Genomic DNA, 24,381 nt, shown 5'->3' on the forward strand with positions numbered 1-24,381 from the left:
ATGACGCCGGAGCCCTGAAATCAAGACACATGAAGTCTTCATGTTGATAAACCACTGTTCATTTCTGCTTGGAAGTCCAGCGTTCCAGAGCAGAATGTGACCGGATGTGACACCAGGCTAGACTCCTGCCTTATGATGATTAATGCCAGCATGGAGTGTATTAGCCATTAGCAAGGTGTGGCAGTCTGACAGTACATGCCATTACTTACCCCCCCCCCCCCCCCCAGGTCATATCTCGCCTAAGGGGGGCGCCCAAGTTCACATCTGATTGCACGTTCTTCGCTTGGGTTTTCTTTTATTTTGCACATTTACTTTTTGAGATTAATAGCTGTTAAGTTGCTTTCCTACACTTATGTCATTGTTCTCTGAATCTGTATATTGCAGAAAGAAACAATGGTAATATTAAATGTGATAGTCAGACTTTCCACCTTTACTGTAAAAACAGAACATTAAATGAGAAGCTATAAATGTCAGAGTGCAAACTATCATCAACTAGAGAGGCAGGACCTTACTACAGAACGCATCATTTTAATGTAGCAATGAGTCATTCTTTTTATGGCTGGTGAATATGATGAGAGGAGGCCAGGCAATGACACTACATTGGACTTACAAAAAAAATGTGCACCTTGCATTCTTTTGGCCGTCCATGTAATTTGTAGCACACGGCACAAGAGCATGCTGCCATGAAGAATTTCATGATTAGAATTTTTAATTATGTTTACTATAATTACATACCCAATTAGATACAAATGATTATTTATAATTAAGCTACTACTTATGATGTGTTTTGGAAAACTTGGGATCTTTTTTTAAACTTTAGTTGCGTTTGGTTCTTGAACCATATATTGTAGAGAGCATTATCATTAATGTATTTTTATTCGCTTTCATCTACAAATTAATTTTAAGATTGATTTGCATGTGCAAAGTTTTTTGTTTTTTTGCCGTGCCATTATGAAATGCATTTGATGAAGCTGTAATGCTCACAGCCAATGAAATTTCGGGAATGGGCTCCCTGTGACATGCTAATGGAGCCCAGGACCTTCACATGCCGTCCGCGGGCGGCTCCCAGACCAGCATTTAGATTATGCTGAGGAGCTCATTAACCGTAAATAAGTTTCTTAATCAAAATGGATTGCAATGGATAGTGAAAATTCAAATTCAAATTCAAACTATTGTTTTGGATTATGCTAATATCCAGATAATCATGCAAATATGCAAAAAAGTTTTAGCAAAATAAATTACTTAATTAAAATACCTCTTGTTTTTCAATCCACCTTCAGCCGTAAAACATCATCACCGATTTATGGTTCGAATAAGTTTGTCCATATAGTCTTAGCAAAACTTAAGGACAAAAGCTGTAGTAACTAGTTCTGCATATTTCCACCCCCCCCCCCAACATCCAACTACAAAAGAAACACACCAATATAGTTTGCAGTACTAATACAACATGCCGTGTGTTCATTTTTTTAGGTTTGTATTTTTAAAAAGACTGAATATTTGTGCATTTTCATTCTTGTTTAAAATGACTGCATATAAAATATGTTGCAGATGGGCAGTATTACTTGTGTGTGATATATTTATTTATTCTAGTGGTACAGAAGTACAAATGACCTTTGAAGTATTACAGAAGAAAATGACACGGCGAGTTATAACAGGTCATAAAGTTTAAATTTGTAATATCCTAAGAATGCCGCCTTTCCTGTCAGTTTTGTCCGGGCTTCTGCTGTATCTACCAGTGAGCCGGTGCTGAGGGAACATCTGTTTCAGGCTTGTTGTTCCCCTTGGCTGCCTTTCAATTGGATTTCCTCAAGCAGGTCCAAAAGCTGTCACCTCAGCCAGGCTCTGTTAGCCATCACCACTGCCCCTATATTAAGTAGGTGTTTCAGGGCTAAGTTAATAACTCTCCCGCCACCCTGACTGATCACAGTCGGTACTGTCCCCTCCATCTGTGGGAGGTTGCCCCTCGCCCAGCCGTGGGTGGGAGGGCTGGGGGGTTGGTGTCCTGGCGGTCCTCCTCACCCGGCCTTGTTCACTCTCCTCGCATGTGCTTCAGCTGGGCCGCCTCTATTGTCCAGTTCCTCTGTCCTGATCCTCGATTTCAGTTTCGACACTTTTTGCATCTTATATATTTCTGCATGTATTTTATCCATCCATCCATCCACCCTGAAAATCCAGTACAGTGTCATGGAGCCTGGAGCCTATCCCAGGAAACACAGGGCACTAGGCTGGAGACTCCCTGGAAAGGATGCCAGTTTATCGCTGGGTGAACAACTCCAAAACATCAGTTCGGGTGATTGCGTATTTTTGGCCTGCGGGAAGAAGCTGCAGTACAGTACTTGGAGGCATCATGCAGGAACATGGTGAGAACACAAAAGCGGCATAGAGAGCTGGAGGAACCAAACTCCAAACCCTGAGCCCACTGAAGAGTTCTACCAACTTTTATGCAAAATCCTATTGCTAAGAACCATTTATGCTAACTGCACTGTAATGAAATAAACTGTTCAGGTACCTCAGTGTCCTGTACTGGATAAGTGGCTGGACAGTATTAGATCAGGCATCTTAGCCATTACAGTGCTCCAGTGCTTAGCCAACGGAGAAATGACCCGCTTAACCCTGTCCTACTGCTTTACTGTATGCATTCAGTTGCAGCTACACGATTCACTGTTTGCTGGAGCACAGTGTTAGCATTAGCAAGCAGTTGTGTGGTTCAGTGGTTTTGGCTTGTGATCAGATGGTTGCTGGTTTGAGTCTCGTGACTAGTAGACTAATTCCACCATTGGGCCCTTGAGTAAGGCCCCTATCTCTAACTGATTTAGGACTTCCAGACACTGGCCAACCCAATACTGTGATCCCCTAAGCTTGCTCTCACCTGTCTGTGGCCCTATTAGCCCAAGAAACATTTTAAAACCAAGTGTAATCGAATCAGAAGTGGACAGCACTAAATACAAGTGCGAACAACTACCACCATGCATTGTGATCTGATCACTCAAACCACTTGCAGTGGTAAGTTTGGGATGCATTTGCACACACATCTGTTGTAGTGTAAACGCTAATACAACCTCAACAAGGACGTCACAGAAACTGTGCAAGGGGCTATTTGACCTTCTAGCAGAAGTAACATAGGCAGTAATGAAATCTGAACACGAGTGGTGAACTAGACACCTTGGAGATGCATGATAGACCCAGGTGTAAAGGGCGACGTGTCTCAGCTGTCTATTGTGATTCAATTGCCTAAGACACATTTGAGAACAGGGTCTCAGGGTGAAAACAGCGTCTCATGGAGATCAAGATTGGATAGGCAAAAGTACAACTGTCCCAATGGGATAAAAAAAGATGTCCTCATTTTAATAAACTACCCACTGCATTTATCTGTCCAGTTTCTTTACTGTTTATATTTACCAGGAAATATGGTTGCATTTTCATAAGTGTATACATCCGTACAAGATAAGTATGTTTGTAGTTTATAACTTCATATTGTTGCTCTGTTTCTTAATTGTTTACTTGTTTACTCAGGAACCTGTAATGGGTGTTAAAACACTGTTGACATTGGCTGCCAGATGTAACGCAAAAGGCTGTGAGCAAAAGCCGTGTATGCAGGTTATGTTATGCTAAAGCGGTCAGAGGCATTAACAGATCATTTGTGAAAGTGTGAATTTTACCTCATGTTTCTGTAACTGCTTCCATATGGATTCATTGTCTCTGAAGTTGGTGAAGCTGCGAATGACACCACAGCAGATTTTGGCAGCAGGTTTATCCCTTCTTAAATACAAAAATATTATTTTGAATATGTATTCCCACAAAACACATATACACACACACACACACACACACTACTTGCGAAGACCTTGTATGCAGCATTGCTCTGCTAGCCGAATGGTAACTACATTTCCGTTTTATTTATTTATTTAGCTGACGCTTTTATTCAAAACAACATTTACCTGAGAAGGCAGGGTCAAACGGTCTGTGCAGCAGTTGGGGGTTAAGGGCTTTGCGCAGAGGCCCAATCATGAAAACTGTCGACCCTGAGATTTGAACTGGCAACCTTTCACAACCACAGCATCCTAAATTAAACTGTTTGCCTTAATTTTTAAATGATGCAAAAGTCACCTTCTGTGGTAACTGAAAGCCCTGTCCATTTATCCTCTGGCCTCAATGTTATTTGGCAGCACGTCTCATTTTTTGTGTGCATTAATTCACTTTCCTTAGCAGGAGTGGTGGCTCTGAGGCTAGGGATCTGTTCCAGCAACTGGAAGGTTGCTGGTTCAAATCTAATGAATGCCCAGAGTGATTCTACTCCATTGGGCCCCTGAGCAAGGCCCTTAACCTGCAATTGCTTTGTCCTGGTATGATGTTAATCTACCTCCAGGAGGTCCTCCAGCTTACAGGGAAAAACTTGGGGGTTGGTGGCAGGATTGACACTCCAGCCACCGGGGGAAAAAAACTGAGGTATCACCTGCCACATGGCTGCACTCAGGTTCTCATCCCTGAGGTGGTTTTTCGTGGGGTGGGTGCGGCAATGCACTGTATCAGTGCATGCTCCTTACGCACTGTATCTGTGCGTGCTCCTTACGCGCTGTGTCTGTGCGTGCTCCTTACGCGCTGTGTCTGCGCGTGCTCCTTACGCGCTGTGTCTGCGCGTGCTCCTTACGCGCTGTGTCTGCGCGTGCTCCTTACGCGCTGTGTCTGCGCGTGCTCCTTACGCGCTGTGTCTGCGCGTGCTCCTTACGCGCTGTGTCTGCGCGTGCTCCTTACGCGCTGTGTCTGCGCGTGCTCCTTACGCGCTGTGTCTGCGCGTGCTCCTTACGCTCTGTGTCTGCGCGTGCTCCTTACGCGCTGTGTCTGCGCGTGCTCCTTACGCGCTGTGTCTGCGCGTGCTCCTTACGCGCTGTGTCTGCGCGTGCTCCTTACGCGCTGTATCAGTGCGTGCTCCTTACCTACGTCATTGCGGAGGAAAGCAGAAAACCATCCATATACAGGTGGCCCATGACCGTCGACTGCTGACACCCTTTTAGTCCAGAAGTCGGTTGCAAAACCATGAAATGTTGGACTTTTAATGCTGCAAAGGGAAACCTGAGTAAGATTCACTGCTATCTCCTCTGACCTCTGACCTAACTAACAGGGAATGTACTCTTCCCAGGACTGATCAGTCCTATACTGTAGGTGACATAGGCAGCTGCGTAGGACACAAACGCCTGAGGGGGCACTGACTTACCAGCCAGTTTCATTTTGCCTCTGACGGGGGGGGGGGGGGGTGTCGGCAGTGAGTCTTATGGGCTTGGTATTTAGTCATGGATTTGCAGTGTGGAACCCACAGTTTTTAGTATTCCATTGTAGATGCGGGCAAAAGCAGGTTAGTTGCTAGTGGATTGTTCCTGTGATGTTTAAGTTGGAAAATAGTGATCGGTTTTTAACTGAATGGAAATCCTCTGCTTGCTATTTTGATACAATTTGATAAACATTTCTCTGTAAAATCAGACACTGTGATGATTTGTTCATTTGGGTGTGAGTGACCACTGTATGATACAGGTATATACTTACATCACATAAGGGAACAAACCTGATGGAAAGGTTCTATACCGTCTTGCTACTTCCCTCCATCATCCTCCCTGTGAGGTCCATTTGGTACAGAAGTGGTGTCAGAAAGCATCATATATATCCTGGGGAAAATACAAACTCGGTTGTCTCTCTCCGTTGCCGGCACACCATCCCCTTAATCATAGTTTTCATTTTGGTGCATTGAAATTTCCGTTACCAAGGACAACATCATAAATAAGAAAGAAAAAAAATGGGTTTGTGAAAATTTTTACCTGAGACTCCCTAACTTTCTGCATTAGGGCGTTCAAAAAAATAAAGGAGAGGTCGTCTGAGAAAATTTATAATAATTTATTACACGGGGCTGGAGGATAGAGGTGAGTGAAAGCATGAAAGGGGGCATCCATAAACAGAGCAAAGGGCCTTAAATGAAAGTGAAAGTGAATTTCTGTATCTTGTCATGAAATAATGAGAAGCTAGCGCTCTTACCCATTGTAGTATACAGAGCGTTCTCGCTCAGTCCTTGCTTGGTGCTAAATGATTTACTGATGTATAGCCTCAAATTTGAAAAGAAATCTGTGCTCAATGTGACTAAAGGGGACATGCTCAAGTTGGTGGCCGCCAAAATGTTTTTACCGTTAAGAGCAGCATTTACCTGAGTAAATAAATAAAGCTAAGCTCTACTTACCTTTCTGTTTACAGGTTAATGCAGAAATTTAAGGATTCTTATTCCAACAGTAGGAGAATTGTCATCTCTCTGTTGATGCAGGGTGAATGGAAACCAGGAGACTGTTTTGTCTTCATTTTCTTTTTCCCTGATTTTTTTCGTTTTCAAGGGTAATTTGTTGATCAAAAGAAACGTCTGCTGGGTTTATCTTGTTAAGCATTCGGTTGTCTCCTAATTAGTTTTTAAAATTTTATGCATTTTATTCGATGCAACGCAAGACTTTGCTGGTTTTTTGCATAGTTTTACATTGTTTTGTGGAATAGTTCAAAAGATACTATGTGCATAGAATAATAATGCTATTCTGTTCATTGAAAGTTTTTTTTTTTATTATTATTGTTACTTGAAAGTTTTCTGGCTATTAACCAGATCGTTACAATTATATTAACATTATTTTATACTGGAATTTGTTGTAAAATTATGATTTTTTGACCACCTAACACAACGGATGCATTATATGCGAATGTCTGTAGTAGTAACAGGAAGTGAAGAACATATAAAGGCTGTGAAGAAGCATACGAAACAAGCGAAGGGACAAAGGAAAGGGAGGAAGTAAATATGTGACAGAGGTACAGTAGACAGTGTGGGCCCAAGTATGCTTCTGGATGTTTCTGTGAAGTATTCCGTGTTCCATTCTCTTGGCTATTCTTTCAAGCAACTTATCACACGTACAAATAAATTGAATGTTTTTAAAAGTTGGATGGAGAAAAGAATTGAGAATCCTGGAGTTATACAAGCTACGCAAACCCAGCTTTATCTTTTCTTGAGCCGTTTATCTGCAAGATTTGAATGAAAAGGAGCAGCTTGTCATTTGTCTATACCTAGCAGCCTTACACAAAATGCGGTGTTATTAAGTCGGTGAATGGACAGCTTGTTCGTTTAACAATAACTATCAGAAACATGATGGCAAATCACTACGTTTTTGCCACTGAAGGTACCCGAGTCTCAAGGGCATCTGATTCTTGCTCTTTTAGCATTAGCTGTAGTTTGCACCAAACTGAAATCTCTTTATGTGCCTTTCCTTTCAGTTTGTTTCCTATTTTATCGTAAGTATCCTTGTTTAGGCCGACACTTAGCCTGCTCCTTCATTTGCTCTGCGTCCCATGTTTCCGTGGGAACAAAGGCTGAGCACTCGAGAGTGAAATGCATGGGCTCCAATAAAGCCCGGGGAACCTTGGGGTTATCTTGTCGTTTTGTAGCCCTGTCCTCCCGTGTGGAATTCGCCCTGCCTATGACGGCACTCGTGTGCGTGAAAAGCCGTTCATGTTATTACTTTGTGGCAAATCAAAAAAAAATAAATAAAAAGTAGCATGCAAATACAGACTGAATTGCTCTAATGTTTAGCCGCTTTGGACTTCTCGTATCTTTTAATGCGAGAATGCATTTTGTTCGTATTGTTAAATAAACAATTCATAGTACGAATATGTCTAAAGCACCAATAAAATATGTCTGCATTACATATATTTCAGTGTGTGTTTGTGTGTGTGTGTCTATATACGTATGCATTTATGTATTTTATATTTGTATATTTATGTCCAATTTTAATGTCTTTGCCCAAATAATGTCCATTATAATATGATGAGACCTCACATTAACCGCTCTTCCTTTTGTTGTTGTGCAGGGCCTTTTCATCTTCCTTATCTACGGGGTCTACAACACAGAGGTGAGTCTGCGCGTTGTCTCAAGGCCGATGGAGTGAGTGAGGGGAAAAAAATAAAATAAAAAAATGACAGCTCCACGATGGCGCGAGTCAAAGGGATGAGGCGAGGCGGCTTGTGTGCGCCAAACTCCCTGCTGCCCTTCATGCTTGGTCTGTCCAATATGCATCCAGGCCCGCCATTAAACACTGACACCCCCTGCGTGTGGATAGTCATTCCTCACCCACATTGACTAATATTTCACTGCCTCTTTAAGTTTTTAAACTCATGGCCCTCCATTTAACACTCTGACACCTGGCTTCTCGGGCCCAGAAGGTCTGCGTGGCACCGGCAGCTGAGACGAGGCTAGCTAGCCGTGTAGAGCTCGGCGTATGTCATAGGAAAATCATTATTTCGCTGGCAAAATTACCCTTTCTCGAGAAAATACTGTTTATTTTTATGAGTATTAATCTTGCTTGCATTTTTTGGTGCTATATTAATTTAATGAAGTTTGTTGTTTAATGTGTAGGACAATATGCAGTACCTAGCATGGTCTTATGAGCCATTGCCATCCATGTAGCATGCATAAATTCTAGAGAGAAAACATATATATATATTTATTTATTGTAAAGCCTTTATACATTCAGACTCAAGCTTTTTTTTACATGTTGAAATAACCAAAAATCCACTGGTGCTGTCAGTGTATGTTCAAAGGTAGAAGAAAGTTTTTATTATTTATAATGGATTTCTGTTTTTCATTTTGATTTGGTTTATACTTTAAGTCCAGAAAATATGCTTGTTTAGTTTAATTTGATTGAAAAGTAGAATTACAATTTTATCCTTAAGATCAATGTAAATAATAACAGTTCTGAAGACTCCCACCCCATTAACTGAAATCCAATGAAGACCTTATGCCTTTCTGTGCAGTCTAGGTCACTGTATTATTGTACATTCAGCTAAATCATTGAAAATAATTTGTTACATTTTGTGATAAACATAGTTCTGTTTATGTGTATTTTACATCAATGTACAATAATTAGTGCATTAAGAATTATTTTATTCATGAATTCCTTCCTTTTTAATTCACCTTATAGATGGTGTAAAACATAATTCATAGTTAAGTCATATTTTGTGTTCTTGACGTTTACTATTAAATGCCAGCCGGCTTTATGAATGCGCCTACCAGTGTTTTCCATTTTATTGGATGTTTTACAAGATATTTAGAGATGATGCCCTTCCAGTCAGTACTGCTGCCTTTTAAAAGAGCCTGTAATGTTCCTGCTATAGTTGCATGGAAGAGTGGACTTCACTTCTCCTGTGCACCTCTTCAGGGCTGGGTTGAGGCTTGGAAACATCTCAGGTGGAGATTCTTCTCTCTTTCCACCCAAAGTATGTGAGGCATCCCTGAGTCTTCATGGCACCATGAGATAGTGGTGGACTCAGGCCGAACCCTCTGTGCTGTAAAAGTAAATCACCCCCCCCTACTTAAGTGCCTTTTTGGTGCGAAGGAATCCATTTTGTTGCTCTATCATCTCGACCCAAGGGTCTTTGCAATTTTGGAGCAACACATGCACACTTTGTATTTTCCGGAGTGGTTTTGTAGATATGAACAGGAGCGTTCTTTGCGCTTCTGTTCTCTATGCGTGGCATCTCCCCTGAACTGTTTATGTAGTTTAAGATGCAATTTAGAAAAAGATGGGTGGGCAAAAAAAGGTTCTAAATGGAAACTACTGCTAAACAAAAACAACACAAGTGGTTCACGTTTCCTGACAAGCCTTTTGGTTTTCTGAAAGAAGTAATAAAATAAAGGCTAGCATGAGATGGTAAAATGCAGAAGGGCAGTTAATGCCAAATGCCAGACTTTTTAAATTCTCAGCTACTGTATTTGCTGTAAATATGGAACATTTTTATGACAACACAATTGATTACCTTCTGAAAAAAACCAAAATAATTTTGCAATAAAACGTTCTGCGAAGTGGGGGGAAAATATAAATAGTCAAATTCTAGACAATTGTAATCTGATGATTTTGTTATAGCTTAAGCTCTTTGTACTCCTTGTACTCCTTGTCTGACTTATTTAGCTGAATTATTATAATTTTTTTTTTTTGCTTTTCTTAAGCTTTGTTGAGCTGTATGGAGTAGAACATTAATTTAATTGGCCTTTCTCATCTTTATTTAGTCTTTTCTTTGATTTGTTGACCTTAGCTTTTGTTCAGGAACTCAAAGATGCGAGCAGGTGCTTAAATAATCTGAACTTTCCTATGGAAATGATGTTTATAACAGCTTTTAGTTGAACTCTATGGTTCCATAAAATAAAACTTCGAGAGGAGACAAATGACTAACAACAACGAAAAGAAACTTTAAACAATGTTTCTTACGCTGTTGAGTCTGTCCTCAAGTTTTTAGCCGTGTATAAAAGGGCATGCTTTCAAAATTATGCACGTTTAGCATAAGCCAGTTATTCAGAAGCCTCTTTTATGATCAGAGATGCTGATGTTCAATGATGTCAGCACGTTTTGTCCACTTTACTGCAAACACACACAGTGGGACCCATGCCCTCATTTCCCTGCATTTCTCCTGGGGCAGAATTTATGACAGAGTTTACTCTACAGTAATGAAGCTGTAAAGGGGGGGCACCGTTATTGATGTGGTGGGCGGAGTCTGTCTCCCTGGGCTGAGTCACCGATCATCATGTAATCAGACAAGATTCCATAAGACAGACCCTCACCATAGAGTCTTAGCAGCGTTTTGGACTCGTGGATGAGTGTGTAAACATAGCGGTTACTGCAAGATCACCCTATAATGAGAGACTTTAGCAGGATTCACTTAATAAATTCACTGCCTGTGAATAAAAGTCAACATACTACAAAAAAAAGTCAACATATTATAAAGTCCTGTGATTTTTCTTGTATGAGACATTCACTCTTTTTAAAGGAGCATTACAGTATACAGCACAGCCGCTCTGTATCATGATAATCAAAGCTACCGATTTTCTTGGGAGTAATTTAGTACTTATAGTACTTATAATTTAGTACTTATGTTACTTTTTAATCTATTAGATGAACTAAACTTCTATAAAATTTTACTATGTGATCTCACTCACATGATTGAGGGCTGGGTCTCCAGAGTGTATTCTGGCAATTTTATCTACTATATTTTTATATAATAGTGAAATATATACAATTTGAGGTATAGCTAACTATATATTTATGGATAATAAAACATTTGTTGGTGGTATAATATGTCAAAATTATTATTATAATTAGATAAAACTGATGAAAATTTTTCTACTTTAAACATTTCATTATGCAAATAATGCAATACGAAGAGGTATACCTCCCTCTGGTCTTATAATAATTAGTAGATAATTAGTGATGTAGTAATAACAGTCTTATTAGGTCTGTCTTGATTTTTCCAGAGCCAGCAGCCGTAGGACCGCAGTGAAAATCCAGTTGTTTGCTAAATTTCAGTGTGAACAGATTTTAAATAGACGGCTAACAAAACAGGCAGATTGTTACCTCGCCAAACATCTGCTACCTTCCTGGGAACAGCTGTAATCTGTTCTGCTAGACCAGTCTGTTATTGAACGGCTTCATTTCCAGAGCACGCGGCTGCAGTGTGTGACAGATGAAGGCTTTAAAGTGGTCTCCTTAGCTTGCTGCGACTGTGTATCACTATCAGCTCTCATTATGTCTGACAAACCACGGCCTTCTGCTTCTCCAGTTCTGCGGCTCTCGTTCATTTTTACAAGTGCATATTTTCGTCTGCCGTTTCGTAAACATTATTCTGGACCTCACAGTTTAGGTAAAGTTAGATGGAGGAAGGCGAGCTGAAAGACCCTTGTCAGGAGCGGCGTGTAATTTGTTTTCTCTCTCTCTCTGTCTGCCAATTTTCTCTCAACCGCTGCAGGTTCGGAGTACCATCAACAAATTCAAAGAGAGACGGAGAGCTCTGAATTTTTCGGTACGTGCTCCTGTTCGCACCTAATATCCACAGTCTGATCAAGCTCAGTAAGTGTGTGACCTTTACCTCAACCGCATTGATTCTGTGCAGCTCTAAGGTAATTATGCTCTACAAATAAGATCGCTGTGCAAACATTATAATTCGCTTGTGGAGGCAAATTCTGCAGATTTCCCAGCATTCATAGCGCAATTTCTGCCAGACCGACACTGGTTCTGAATGCGCCCTCGGGTGATGAGTTTACGTACTTTGCTGGAATACCTAAATATCGCTGGTGACAGCAATGGGATACCACAGGTCTGTCCTTAATCCCGGATGGTCTGACCCCTGACGTTAATCTGTCACTCTGATATTTACGCCAGCTGCCATTCCCTGAGATCCGAGATCTCTCGGGTCTGCTGGCCGGTTTAAAAGTAGCTAACATCGGCCTCCTGTAACTCGTGGCTCCTGTAGCTTGAGGATTGCGCTGACCCCCCTCCCCGCTTGTCATACTTTGTTACATAGCTGTCAGCCCCGGTCTAGCACTTAACCGCCGCTGCTGGGTAATTTAAAATGAAATGAGAGGGTTTCCAAAGGCAGGGCTGAATGGTGGATAGGGCCTGTTCTTCCCTTTGACCCCCTGACAAGTTGATGCTATAAAAAAAATTTTAAAATGTGAAGCTGAGGCTTGATATATTGAAGGTTCACGTCATTATCATGCCCTTTAATGCTCCCTGGCAATTTTCCGATTTCCGAGTCGGTGTTGAGTTTGCCCATGCGGCGGACGTTTTGGGCCAGCGTCCTTCTGTGCTGTAAATCTACCTATATCCTTTAGCCCTGTATATAAATCTGAGTGGGGGCATCTCATGGTTGTGTCCTTTTGCTCACCGTGTGATGATAGAATTGGCTATTATGTGAGTCAAGTGTAAAATTACAATTTTCTAGGAGATGTGGAAGATGTTACACATATGGTAAAATCGTTAAATGTTTTTATTTAATAATTTAATTGTAATTTAATTAAATTTTATTTAATTTTGGTTCTGAAATTATTTAATTCCTGCCTTATAAAATATAATGCAAGAACAAAACAGAATAGTAAAAAAAATAGTTTTAGTTCAAATTTCAAACATCGTAGGAACAAATGTGATTAATTATTCGTGGATTTATTTCTGTGTCAAAGCTGAATTTTTTTAAACTGCTTTGTGCCTGCTGTGAGGGATTTCGAACATGGTGTACTGAAGGCATCTCATTTGTATTTAATCTTTATTTTAACTGAGAATAAGTGCATATTGTGATCATTGTAAAGCATTCATGGATGAAAATTTCACAGAGAATATCATGGTCAGCCTAGCGATTTGATGGTATATTTTTTTCCTGTTTGTGGTTTGACGGCACATTGTTCGTATAGCAGGGTGGGAAATTCCATTGCTCAGTAACCCTTGAAAAGCTTTAGATTCATCCTCTCTAGTGATTTTTCCATGTGAAAAATTAGCCTTGGGTCCCTGATCTGGCCAGCGTCTTATTTCGGGGGTCAGTGCCTTGCTTATTAAAGGGCTACTTGACGTCAGGGTGGAACGGTAGGTTTCCCCCCCTTACAGTCAGAGCTCCCTTTTACCCTTAATGGTCCTCCACTTCTCTCAGAATTGGGGCAGCTCCAGGCCCTCCAGCTCCATGAGCAGCTCCCGTGTGGCCAGTACTCCACTACCTGGGTTCGCCAGTCACAGCCTGGACCATGGAGGGGTCGATTGCCCCAACAGCACCCAGCTCAGCTTGCAGCCCACAGTCCTGGACCTCAGTGAAGACTCGTATGAGGACTCTGTCCGTGCTGATGGTGGTGAGTCCCTCCACAGACCCGAATCCTTCCCTTCGACTCCACCAAGCATATCCTGATGTTTATGTTTTCAGGAGAAGGACACGTTAGGCAAGTTTGTTTATATGTTGTAAATGTAATTCATAAACTGTAGCACGACTCAGACACAAGACAATTCAAAGTGCTTTACAAAGGCAGAAGAACACATTTAAATAAAAGACATTAAAATCACATTTAAAATACAAAATGCAATAATAATTTTATATATATATATATATATATATATATATATATATATATATATATATAAATAAAATAAAGAATTTAGGAAGATCTTCTAAGTAGAAACACACAGATGGACAGGAATTATTCTCAAATTAACAGACGACAAATGAGTTGAATTCAGAACCCTAACATTTTAAAATGAACCAATCCTATTGCCTCAGAAGTTTCAAATTAGCGAAGTAACAAAGACGTTTACTATACCAAAGAAATACATGCAGCCTGGAGAATTGCGAAATAACAAAGTGTGTTGAAGTTGGCAGGATGATGCTTAAATATGTCTATGTAGATAAAAATGTCTAGCTATGGCAATTGAAATAACAGTGATGTTAAAATCTCGGGCTTCAAATAATAAAGAAATCTATATCCATAGCAGAATTAGTTGTGTGAACTAGCCAGAAGTAATTGGATATAACCGTAAAGGTGGGGGAGGGGTAGGATGCTTTCAAGGGCCCCTGCGTGACAAGGGCCTTAAAAAATTTGGAACATAATTAGATTGGTCTGGGTGGGGGCCCAATATAACATGCTTTTTCAGGCCCAGAATCTCTAGCAGCACCCCTGGATATAACTGTAAAAATTTTAGCTCTATATAGTATTGTATAGTGAGCCTAGATAAGGCTTTAGGATTGCGATGTATTTGACACCATTTGATTCCATTATATACATTTTTATAATGTTACAAAAGCATGTCGGAGCTGTTTGTAAAACCAGTGCATCTCTATTAACACAGCTACATCAGCCATGGCCATATTATTGAGGCAAAACCATAAACACAAATATTGATTACCGGCCATCATTATCCACATCATTACATGGGTGGATAAGTATCGCCGGCTTTATAATAGGCCGTGCACGTAAATCACGTCCCTCGCATGATTTAGCGCGCGGCGATCAAAAGCCGGCGTCCAGCGTGTGCATGCTGCCTGCACGGGTGCCCTAACTAATCATTCTGAGGAAGACATGCCGCGATTATCAAACGCGGCGGGACACTGATCGGAGATTTGCATTTAATACCGGGCAATTTGTAACAGCGGCAGCCGCTGTAACGTGGGAAACCACATGTACTATAAATAACATGAGAAGGGGGCCGCAATCAGCGGGTGCCAGTGTTTGCATACTGATCCCCCCCCCGGGTCAGCAACATGCCCGCTTATGACTTACTCTCTCACACTATAATGCTCCTTAACTGTCTTGGCTTCTGATGCAGTGATGTCATTTGTTAAATACTGTGTTTGTGTACATGCTTTTATTCTTTTCCCTTTTTATTTTTATACTCTGTACTGTCCTTTTGCTGCTGTGTCTTGTCTTGTCTTGTCCTACCCTTGTCTTATCTTGTCATATCCTTGTCTTGTCATATCCTTGTCTTGTCTTGGCTTGGCTTATATCATATCTCATCTTGTCTCATCTTATCTTTTCTTGTCTTGTCTTATCCTTGTCTTGTCTTGGTTTGGCTTATCATATATCTCACCTCGTCTTGTGTTGTCTCTTCTCGTATCTTCTCGTATCTTCTCGTATCTTCTTATCCATTGAATCATTATTTCAAAATGTTTCAGAAAGTGATGGATTTAAAGGCTAATTGCATAATAGGGGTTAATGAAAGAGAGATTTGTGAATAAAAACAGGACTTTGTCCATGCATGCAGACAGCTGTCCAGTGAGAAAAGGCACTAATTTCCAAGAATCCAGCTTTTACAGTATAGTTATAGTATAGACACCTAGCCGTTTTCTGCACAGGTGATGATCAAGATGTAATATCTTTATATATATATTTTCAATGCAGATTTTTATTTTAAACTCAAACATTCATTTGTGTGAATGAATTATTACAGGAAAATTAAGAATTATTTTTCATAAGCTTCTTTATAATATTGAGGTAAGTTGGAGAGAAACTGCTGGCTAAAAAAAAAGTTTTAAACAAGGCCATGCTGCAGTTTGAACATGTTAAATCAGTACTTTTGAAAAATAAGAACGACCAAACACACTGCAGCCCTTCGATTCGCAAGCGAAGTGAAAACGGAGTGGTGTCCCTGTGATGAGAAATGATGTCGACCTAATTGGGGAAATGGGAACCCGATGGGATGGATTTAGCTAGTATAAAACACACTTTCCGGCAATTTATGCACCACGGCTTATTTATATTCCCCCAACCCTGACTGACAAATCGCCAGGCTCGACCTTCAGAGTTGTGTAAGGCTTTGCACTACAAGAAGCGCTGGACGCGTGGGATGTGGTGGAGGAGGAGGGGCTGACGGTAGTACGCAGCGCAAATAAATAAAAAGAAATAAAGCGGGTGAGTGTGTTAGCGCTTAGACTTTTATTTACCTTCATGTCGGTCCACACATTCCTCCCATCCTTCTCTTGGTGAGGGACATAAACCTCTACCACAGCGACCAGAAAAAGGGCAGAAATTGCAGCTAAAATGCTCCCAAAAGAAATCGCAGTAATTAAATTACCGTAACCCCAGTAACTGAATTCGTATTTATTGAATTATTACAGTATATATCGTCATGTTAACGCATGTAGCACAGTGGGTTAGGGATCAGTGCCTGCATTCAGGAGGTTCTGGGTTGAAACCTGGTTGGTAGAGTCAACATATCACTGTTGGGCCCTTGAGCAAGACCTCTAACCTCAAATGCTCCAGGGTCTAGCTGACCCCACTCTGATCCACACCTGTACGAATCTTTAATTTATTTTATGCCCCGATTTGCTTATTTATATACTGGATATATATTTTTTTTATAACTATCTTTGTTTCTGAAGTGCCTTGATTATCAATATACAGACTTTACACTTTGACAAACATTTTTAAATTCTTCTCACACTGTGTTCCTCGATTCTGTGCTTCTCGTCTCGCTAACCCAGCTAACCTGCTTCTTTCTGAGCTCTGAAGTGTGCGCTCTTCCTGATCCCAGAGTTTTCCAGTATCTGTACATGCTGTAGGCGCGTGGGCAAAGTTTAAATAAATCTGTTTATAATTCAAAAACAGAGTGCAGCCACGTGTCAGACGTAACAGATCGAAGCGCAGAGCTGAATTTTTATCGTCTCAGGCTGACCGTGTGGTACCAAGGGCCGGTGTTTTTCTGGTAATGGCTTACATGATGGATGACCAGCCCATGTCCTTCTAGCCTCTTTTGTGTATTTTTGAATTTATTTACACCTCCAGTGTTTCAAAACCTAGTTTCTGAGCAGCGGTGGGCAGCGTTAAGGATCTGTGTACCACTATGGTCCTGATCAATGCTGCTGCCACCACCCCACGCATTCTGCTTTAAAATCAGACCCAACTGTAATGGCCTCAGATCACATGGCCTTGTTGGAGGGGGGGGTCGCATTCCACCCCCCTGGAAGCTGTCTAAAGTTGCATGTTTCTGTTTTCTCCAGTTTTCCTGACAAACGTCAGATAAACAGGCATGTGCGCACCTCCCCCCTTGCCTGTGTAATATGAATGCCTTTCAGTAGCCCCCCCCCCTTGCCTGTGTAATATGAATGCCTTTCAGTAGCCCCCACCCCTTGCCTGTGTAATATGAATGCCTTTCAGTAGCCCCCCCCCCCTTGCCTGTGTAATATGAATGCCTTTCAGTAGCCCCCCCCCTTGCCTGTGTAATATGAATGCCTTTCAGTAGCCCCCCCCTTGCCTGTGTAATATGAATGCCTTTCAGTAGCCCCCCCCCCCTTGCCTGTGTAATATGAATGCCTTTCAGTAGCCCCCCCCCCCTGCCTGTGTAATATGAATGCCTTTCAGTAGCCCCCCCCCCCTTGCCTGTGTAATATGAATGCCTTTCAGTAGCCCCCCCCCCTCTGCCTGTGTAATATGAATGCCTTTCAGTAGCCCCCCCCTTGCCTGTGTAATATGAATGCCTTTCAGTAGCCCCCCCTTGCCTGTGTAATATGTGCTTCTATCCCAGGAGTCTATCCTGTTACCATGAACTTTTACCGAGGTGTACTCGTGCCAGGAGTATAGGGTTATTTGTAGGATCCCAGACCTCAAATCGGATTTGTCTCACAGCCGGCCTGACGTGTCCATTCAGGGAACGGAAGTGATGTGGAGACTGAACACTGACGATCTTAGAGCTGTTTCGCTGCCTGAGAATTGGTGGTGAAGAACATGGTTTATAGCTTTCTATCCGTTTTCTCTAACTGGTCATCCGGTACTTGGTCACAAAGACCTGTGCCAGGAAGCCTTGGATATGGGGGAAGGGATCGCATGCACGCACTAACGCACGCGCACACGCACACGCACACACACACAGACCTGTGTTCATATCTTTGTGGGGACCATCCATTCATTTCTATGGGCAAAACCCAACAATGACAACCTTAACCGATACCAAGCTCTAACCGTACTCATACGTAACCAAACTAAAAAGCAGTTTATATTTTTATAACATGCATTGAACACTGAGAAGTTCATATATATATATATATATATATATATATATATATATATATATATATATATATATATATATGCATATGCATTATTATACTATAAGGTGTATTCATATAACTAGATCAGTATGAGTAAGCTGTAGATCCCTGTGTACTTGAATGTGGGAATTTAATCCTCAACAGGACAATTTCTGGAGCTCTTGACATGAAATGAGGGGATTGCAGTCAGTCTCAGGTAAACCTTCACTCCAGGTCACTAACATTTAACCCGCTTTCACCTAATCAGACTAGTCAGTCAGCAAGCTGTCTCCCGAGGGCTGATTTCTCTGACACGGCAAGTCGCTCAAGTCCTTGTGAGCTCTTGTCAGCCCCTGAGTGGCTTGGAGGGAAAGGAGGGGGGGGGGCAGGTAATGTGAACTGGCAGGATGTTGAACCAATGACACATCAGGAACTTCTCTCCAGCAGGGGGCTATAGATCAGGGCAAGGAGGACGAGGGACCAGCTCAGGGTGACAAGGGAATAACATCCCTTTCTCCTCCATCGACAGGGGTAATAACTTTTGCTTCTCCAGGGACAGATTGAGAAAGGCAATAGCTAGAGGCTGTGAAGCAGGGGATGTTTAGGGGGAATTGAAAGTTAAAGAAGCAAGTGGTATTTTTTTTTAGACTTGAAAAAATTGTACGAGATGCACCATCAAACGATAAATCTTGCGCTCGTACTGTATTTGCCACGCCAGAGCGGTTCTGCGCGGCTCCGCGTCTCGGCACATGCCGCTGGCACTTGTCTTTCTGCCGAAAGCAGAGGCCTTTCCCAGTAGCCCTGTCGTAATGCAGTTGTGGTGGGAAGGTACTAAAAAAAAATGGGGGTGAAGGATGAAAGAGAAACCAGTGAGGTCACTAAGGTGGAGAAGCAGGCTGGAGTGCTTGGTGGAGCCCAAAACAGAATTCTGCTCCATCCTCACGGCGCTTTCGTTGGCTACGGCAGCCCTTCCAACCCACATCTCTCCCAAACTCAATGGCCTGATCAATCCTTGAATGGCTTAATGGTATTTTTATTCACCATAATAACTGGTACAGTCAGGCAGTGTGAGGCTCAGCAGGTTAGTACGTTATACGTGTGATCAGAAGGTCGCTAGTTTGAATCCCATGGCTGGTAGAGTGATTTTGCTGTTGCATCCTTGACCTATGCCCTTAATCCCCAATCATTCCAGGGATTGTCAGACCCTGCTTTCTTAATTGTGTTTCCTTGAATAATGTCTGTTGAGATAAATGTAATGTGTGGCACTGTACAAATATACAATTGGGCAGTTATTTCATGTTCGTTGTACAGATGTGCTAAAGTTGAAAGCTGTGGAAGGATCAAAGGGCGACTGAGGTGTCAAGTACCATTAGAAGCATGTACATTACTGTAGGAGTACTGCATGCTGTGATCGGCAGGTACACAGCGAGGGCAGGGAATTAATTCCTAACATTGTCCCCGAGATCTTCAGTGGTTGTGGTCACCATTCACACAAGAGGAAGGTTAAATTTGAATGTGTGTTGAGATTTATTGGCAGTAAAAATGTGGGCTTATTAAATTTAACTCACCTCAAGGCACTGTCATCAAGATGATGAAGGCAGACACAAATATGTCTGCCAAATACCCAGCAAAAAAAATAAATAAAAAAATGGCCAATGTATAATAAGATGAGGAAGATTGAGTTGTGATGAAGGGAGAAGTCGTGGCCCGTTTGAGATCCTCGCGTCCCGGATAACCCCTTGGCCGCGCCGTGTGACCAGCAAGTTAGCGAGTCTCCAACTCCCTTGAAGGTGAAAGAAGTGCTCAGTTGGGCGCATTGAAAACTAGACATGACAGTAAATTTTTCAGCACAAGATGGGGGGAGATCTTGTTATAGCAGACAGGACTGGGGGTCAGGGCAGGAGCCTGTTGATGATTGAGGAAAAGAGAAGTAAATTCATTCTGCTTCAGGCACTTTGTCAAGTGCTGGTAGCCTACTGTTGAGAACCAGTCACCCATCACTGTGTTACGGCCTCTGAGGTCACCCTTCGTTCATAAATCAGCAGACTGCAAAACCGTCGCCTGCTTCTGACAAAATGAAAAAGGCAGCGGGGGGGGGGAATGTGGGGCGGATGCCAGCGTCTCTATGGAAATGACTGTCACAGTCCTGCCACGTGTTGCCCTTAGACCAAACGTGCTCCCAATAGTGGAGCCTACGGTATCAAGTCATTAAGCAGTGCCGTGTTTTTTGTTTATTGGAATGGCCCAATTAAATGGTCCTGCTGTTTACTGATGAAACACGTTGATTATTATTTTTGTTTTAATGCGACAATGCCTTTTTTTTTTTATCACTCCCTGACGAGCCTCCATAGAGCGTTAATTAAAATAGCGGCAGATGTGCAGGTGAGGGAGATTATTATGAGCAGCTTGGCTGTCACACCTGCACATGTCAGATGTGACGCTGCAGAGGAGGGCAGGTAATATCTTCATCAGTAGGAGCAGGGGTACTGTATGATGCTACGGTAATTAGTGCTTAGCATTGGTATGAATAAAGCGTTTAAAAAATAATATACATTGTGATACATTATTAGGTTGTGATGCATGTGCTTTTAGTGTTATGTTTAAATATTTTGGCTTTAAAAATGTGATTATTATTTCCTTCAAATTTGTAGGTCACAGTGTTATTTTTTGCTGATGCATTTGCTGTAAGTTGTAAATTACCCAATATATTTATTTTTATTCCACATTATTTCATGCTTAGACTCATTTTCAGGCTGGATCAGCGGGTTCAGCTATGGTGCCCATTTGCACGTTAGTGTAGATACATGCAAGGTGTTCCTTTTTACTCCTAATCTGAAGGATTTACAGTATGATGTATATGTCAGGAATTATCGTTGACATCATGTATTGCCAAATGCAGCCATTTTAATAGGAAACAGCGTAGCTTCTCTTCTTAGGTTGGGGGGGGGGCACTTTTATTCAAGCCTGGGTGCAAGTTCAGGACAAGTTTAGATGGTTATCATGAAAACACTTTAAATTGAGATTTTTATGTTCTTTATGTTCACGTTTTTATCTGATGGTTAATAGATGTGTTTTCACAGTACTGTATATGTGAAATGTCAGTCCTTTTGCATTGTGTTGAGTTTGTCTGGACACGCAACACCTCACTATTTGACACCTCACTATTTTTCTAGTAGATGCCGAGTTACCTTGTCTTGTTGAGTTTACAAATTGTTTATTCATCAGCACTGAAGAACTTGTATCCAATAACACCATAGTAGATAATTTGCATTATAATAAAATAAAATTAACTGTAAACTAAGTTGTCAGCTTATCAACAGGAAGTTGCTAATTTTCTGGAAGCCAAACAACATATTATACATAAAAATTCAGTTTTCTTCATCTTCTCTCCTCCTCAGAAGCATGTTTCTGGAGATTCTTACAAGGCTGGTAATCATATTTTTCTTTTTAGATTGTCAGAGGCAACTTTTGAAACATGAATATATTCGTATTTACAAAGTTTTTCCAGAGACATTTGTTTATCGAACGAGTTTACAGCCACTCCTCACTTAACGACCTACCTGTTTAACGACCGTGCAGCCAGCCCTCTGACCAGTTGGTACTGTACGCTGTACGAGAACTTTGGCTGCGGAAATGGCAGCGCGACATTTCAGTTTCAAGCAATTATGAAAATTAAAACAAAGTGATCAAGTTAGTTTCCTTTTAGACCTTTTGATTATTCAGAGTAAATAAAAATAATTTACAGCTAATTTCCTCTATTCTGTTTATTACAGTATACAATAACCTACGGTATAAACATTTATAAATATACTAAAAATGTTATAAATTGTGCAAAGGTGACATTAAAACAGTATCTAAAGATGGTTGACACAATCCCACTACCAGTACACTATGCTTGAAATGTCAGTAAGGGGCAGCTTCTCGCTTACCGACTAACGACGTAGTTGTAGGAACGGAACTCGAACTCGGTTCTTAAGTGCGTCCGTATTGTGACATCACACTCTAAAGCAGACTAACATCTGCCTCTGACAAAAATGCTAATGGAATGTGGACCAAACATGAAACAGTTCTAACTATAGAAATGCCAAGATAAACCTCTATCAACACAAGGTTGTCCAGCTGACCTTGATGCTCTTACTCCGCTCAGGCCTGGCTGTGTTTTATTAGCTGAGCTGTCTATCGGCACTAGGTTGATGGTCGTCCCCCCAGTGTATGTACCATCGCTTTAACTTCAGCAAGCACCATATTAACATACGTAGCTATGCTATGTGCAAGCAGTTTTCAGCAGAATCTGTCCACTTATAATAAGTATTGTTTTCCTCTGGGATGTTTTCAGATAAACATGTTTGGGATAAACAAGTTTTGGCTTCTTCTCAGAAGCCAAAACTTTCCATGTAGAAATAAGAATCTAAATACAATATAATCTAATATTATTCGTAACCACTGCAGTACTCTGTTGCTGGAAGTGGTATGGTATATGGGTGGGTTTATGGATTGTTTATAAATAAAATGTTTACTTGATGTTTTATTTACTGTTTAGTATATACATTCAATGGTTTGGGTACTTTAATTGTGCAGCATCTCAAAGCTCTGGTTTAATATCTGCATTTTCTAAATGGCCCATTTCAATTAAAGTTGAAGTTATCTGACACTCGTTCTGGTTTCAAAAGCTTTGGCACAGTTTAACATTTCAGACTTCAGACTGCTTTCCTACATGTAGCTAAGAAACTCTGGCACTCCTCCATAAGGACTGCAGAGAAACCAAATTGCTATCATATGGAATATTCCACTACGGCAGAAAGGACATAAATACGGGGGGGGGGGGGATGCTGAAGCGTTCAGCAGTGACTCCCCCAGGGCCGTCCGAACACTTTGCGCTGAACGTAGATCACCTGTCAGCCGTGGCAATCGGCGTGAGGCCGGACAAGATGGAGCCGGCAGATGATGTTGAGCAAACGGGCGCCTGGTTTGATGCTATTCAAAGATGTCTTTCGTCGCCCCCTGCAGCTTCAGCCGCCGGACTTTGTTTTCAGTTCTCGGATGAGAAGCTTGTGCCGCCGCTGCGCTCGGACGTGATCGCGCAGCGCAAATATGTGAAAGCCGTTAAACGAGCAAAAGAGAAAATGTGATTCCTGTCACCGTTAATCAGTGTCCGTCACTTTGCCAGTTACTGATTTTGTTTGACGGTTGTGAACTTTAGAAATCAGGATCAGACTGATGCCCCATGCTGTTTAGGTCGTGGTATACTCTTGCAAAAGAGGGTATTTTTTTCCCCCATTCAGGAATAACTTTCACTGCAGAAATCATCTGTGAATGGATGATTTCCACTGTGCATGATTGGGAGTGAACGACTGCAGCCCACCCCCGTGGTGAAAGACTGGGACATTTGAGGCTAGACGAACCATAAGTTGTGGTGTCTGGCATGCAGACCTACTGTACTGGCTGCTACCTCCTGCTGAAAGTCCATAATGGCATCTGTGCATCATGTTCTACTGAAGTAAGAAAAGATTCTATATCCATCCTCTTAAAAAATCGTTTGTGATATTTAGGCACCCCGTAAAGGGGGTAAGTTAGGATGATTCCAAGGGTCCCGGAGTCACAGGGGCCCAAATATTTGAAATAATAATAATCCTTTATTGTCCCTTGCACAAGTACAGGTACATAGGAATTTGTCTCTTCACCTACCCCGTCGTGCTCTCCACAGCACAGGGGCCACAGCACAGGGGCCACAGCACAGGGTCAGCCGTCATGCGGCGCCCCTGGAACTGGGGGGTTAAGAGCCTTGTTCAAGGGACCTCAGACATGTGACTTTTCTGTCGTGGTCGGGGCTTGTACCAGCGATCTTCCATCACGGGTGCAGAGACTTGTCCCCACAATTGGACTGGTCTGGGTTGGGGGCCCAATATTATAATCTTATTATATAATATTAGAATCTCTAGCAATGCCCCGAAGATGTTACATTAGTAATTTTTATACTGTTGCTAAACAGCACACATCAGTTACAGCTCAATGATAATGAAATATTTTTTCTATGATTATAGTTTTTAAAAAGTG

The 24,381-nt window shown here is 41.6% G+C and overlaps 1 protein-coding gene across 6 annotated transcripts in view; it reads left to right on the forward strand.

Moving 5' to 3' along the window:
• LOC111840123 (adhesion G protein-coupled receptor D2) overlaps positions 1-24,381 on the forward strand; it is a 70,140-nt gene that overhangs the window by 24,005 nt on the left and 21,754 nt on the right. For all 6 annotated transcript variants that reach the window (XR_002837306.2, XM_023804623.2, XM_023804628.2 and 3 more), the window contains 3 exons: positions 7,878-7,919; positions 11,803-11,856; positions 13,474-13,666. Coding sequence is in view for 5 of the 6 variants with exons in the window: in XM_023804623.2 (XP_023660391.2) it covers positions 7,878-7,919; positions 11,803-11,856; positions 13,474-13,666 (289 nt within the window). In the remaining variant the exon portion in view is untranslated. The remainder of the gene's footprint in view (positions 1-7,877; positions 7,920-11,802; positions 11,857-13,473; positions 13,667-24,381) is intronic.

This window comes from Paramormyrops kingsleyae, chromosome 15, assembly GCF_048594095.1.
Source record: "Paramormyrops kingsleyae isolate MSU_618 chromosome 15, PKINGS_0.4, whole genome shotgun sequence".
NCBI classification, from domain to species: Eukaryota; Metazoa; Chordata; class Actinopteri; order Osteoglossiformes; family Mormyridae; genus Paramormyrops; species Paramormyrops kingsleyae.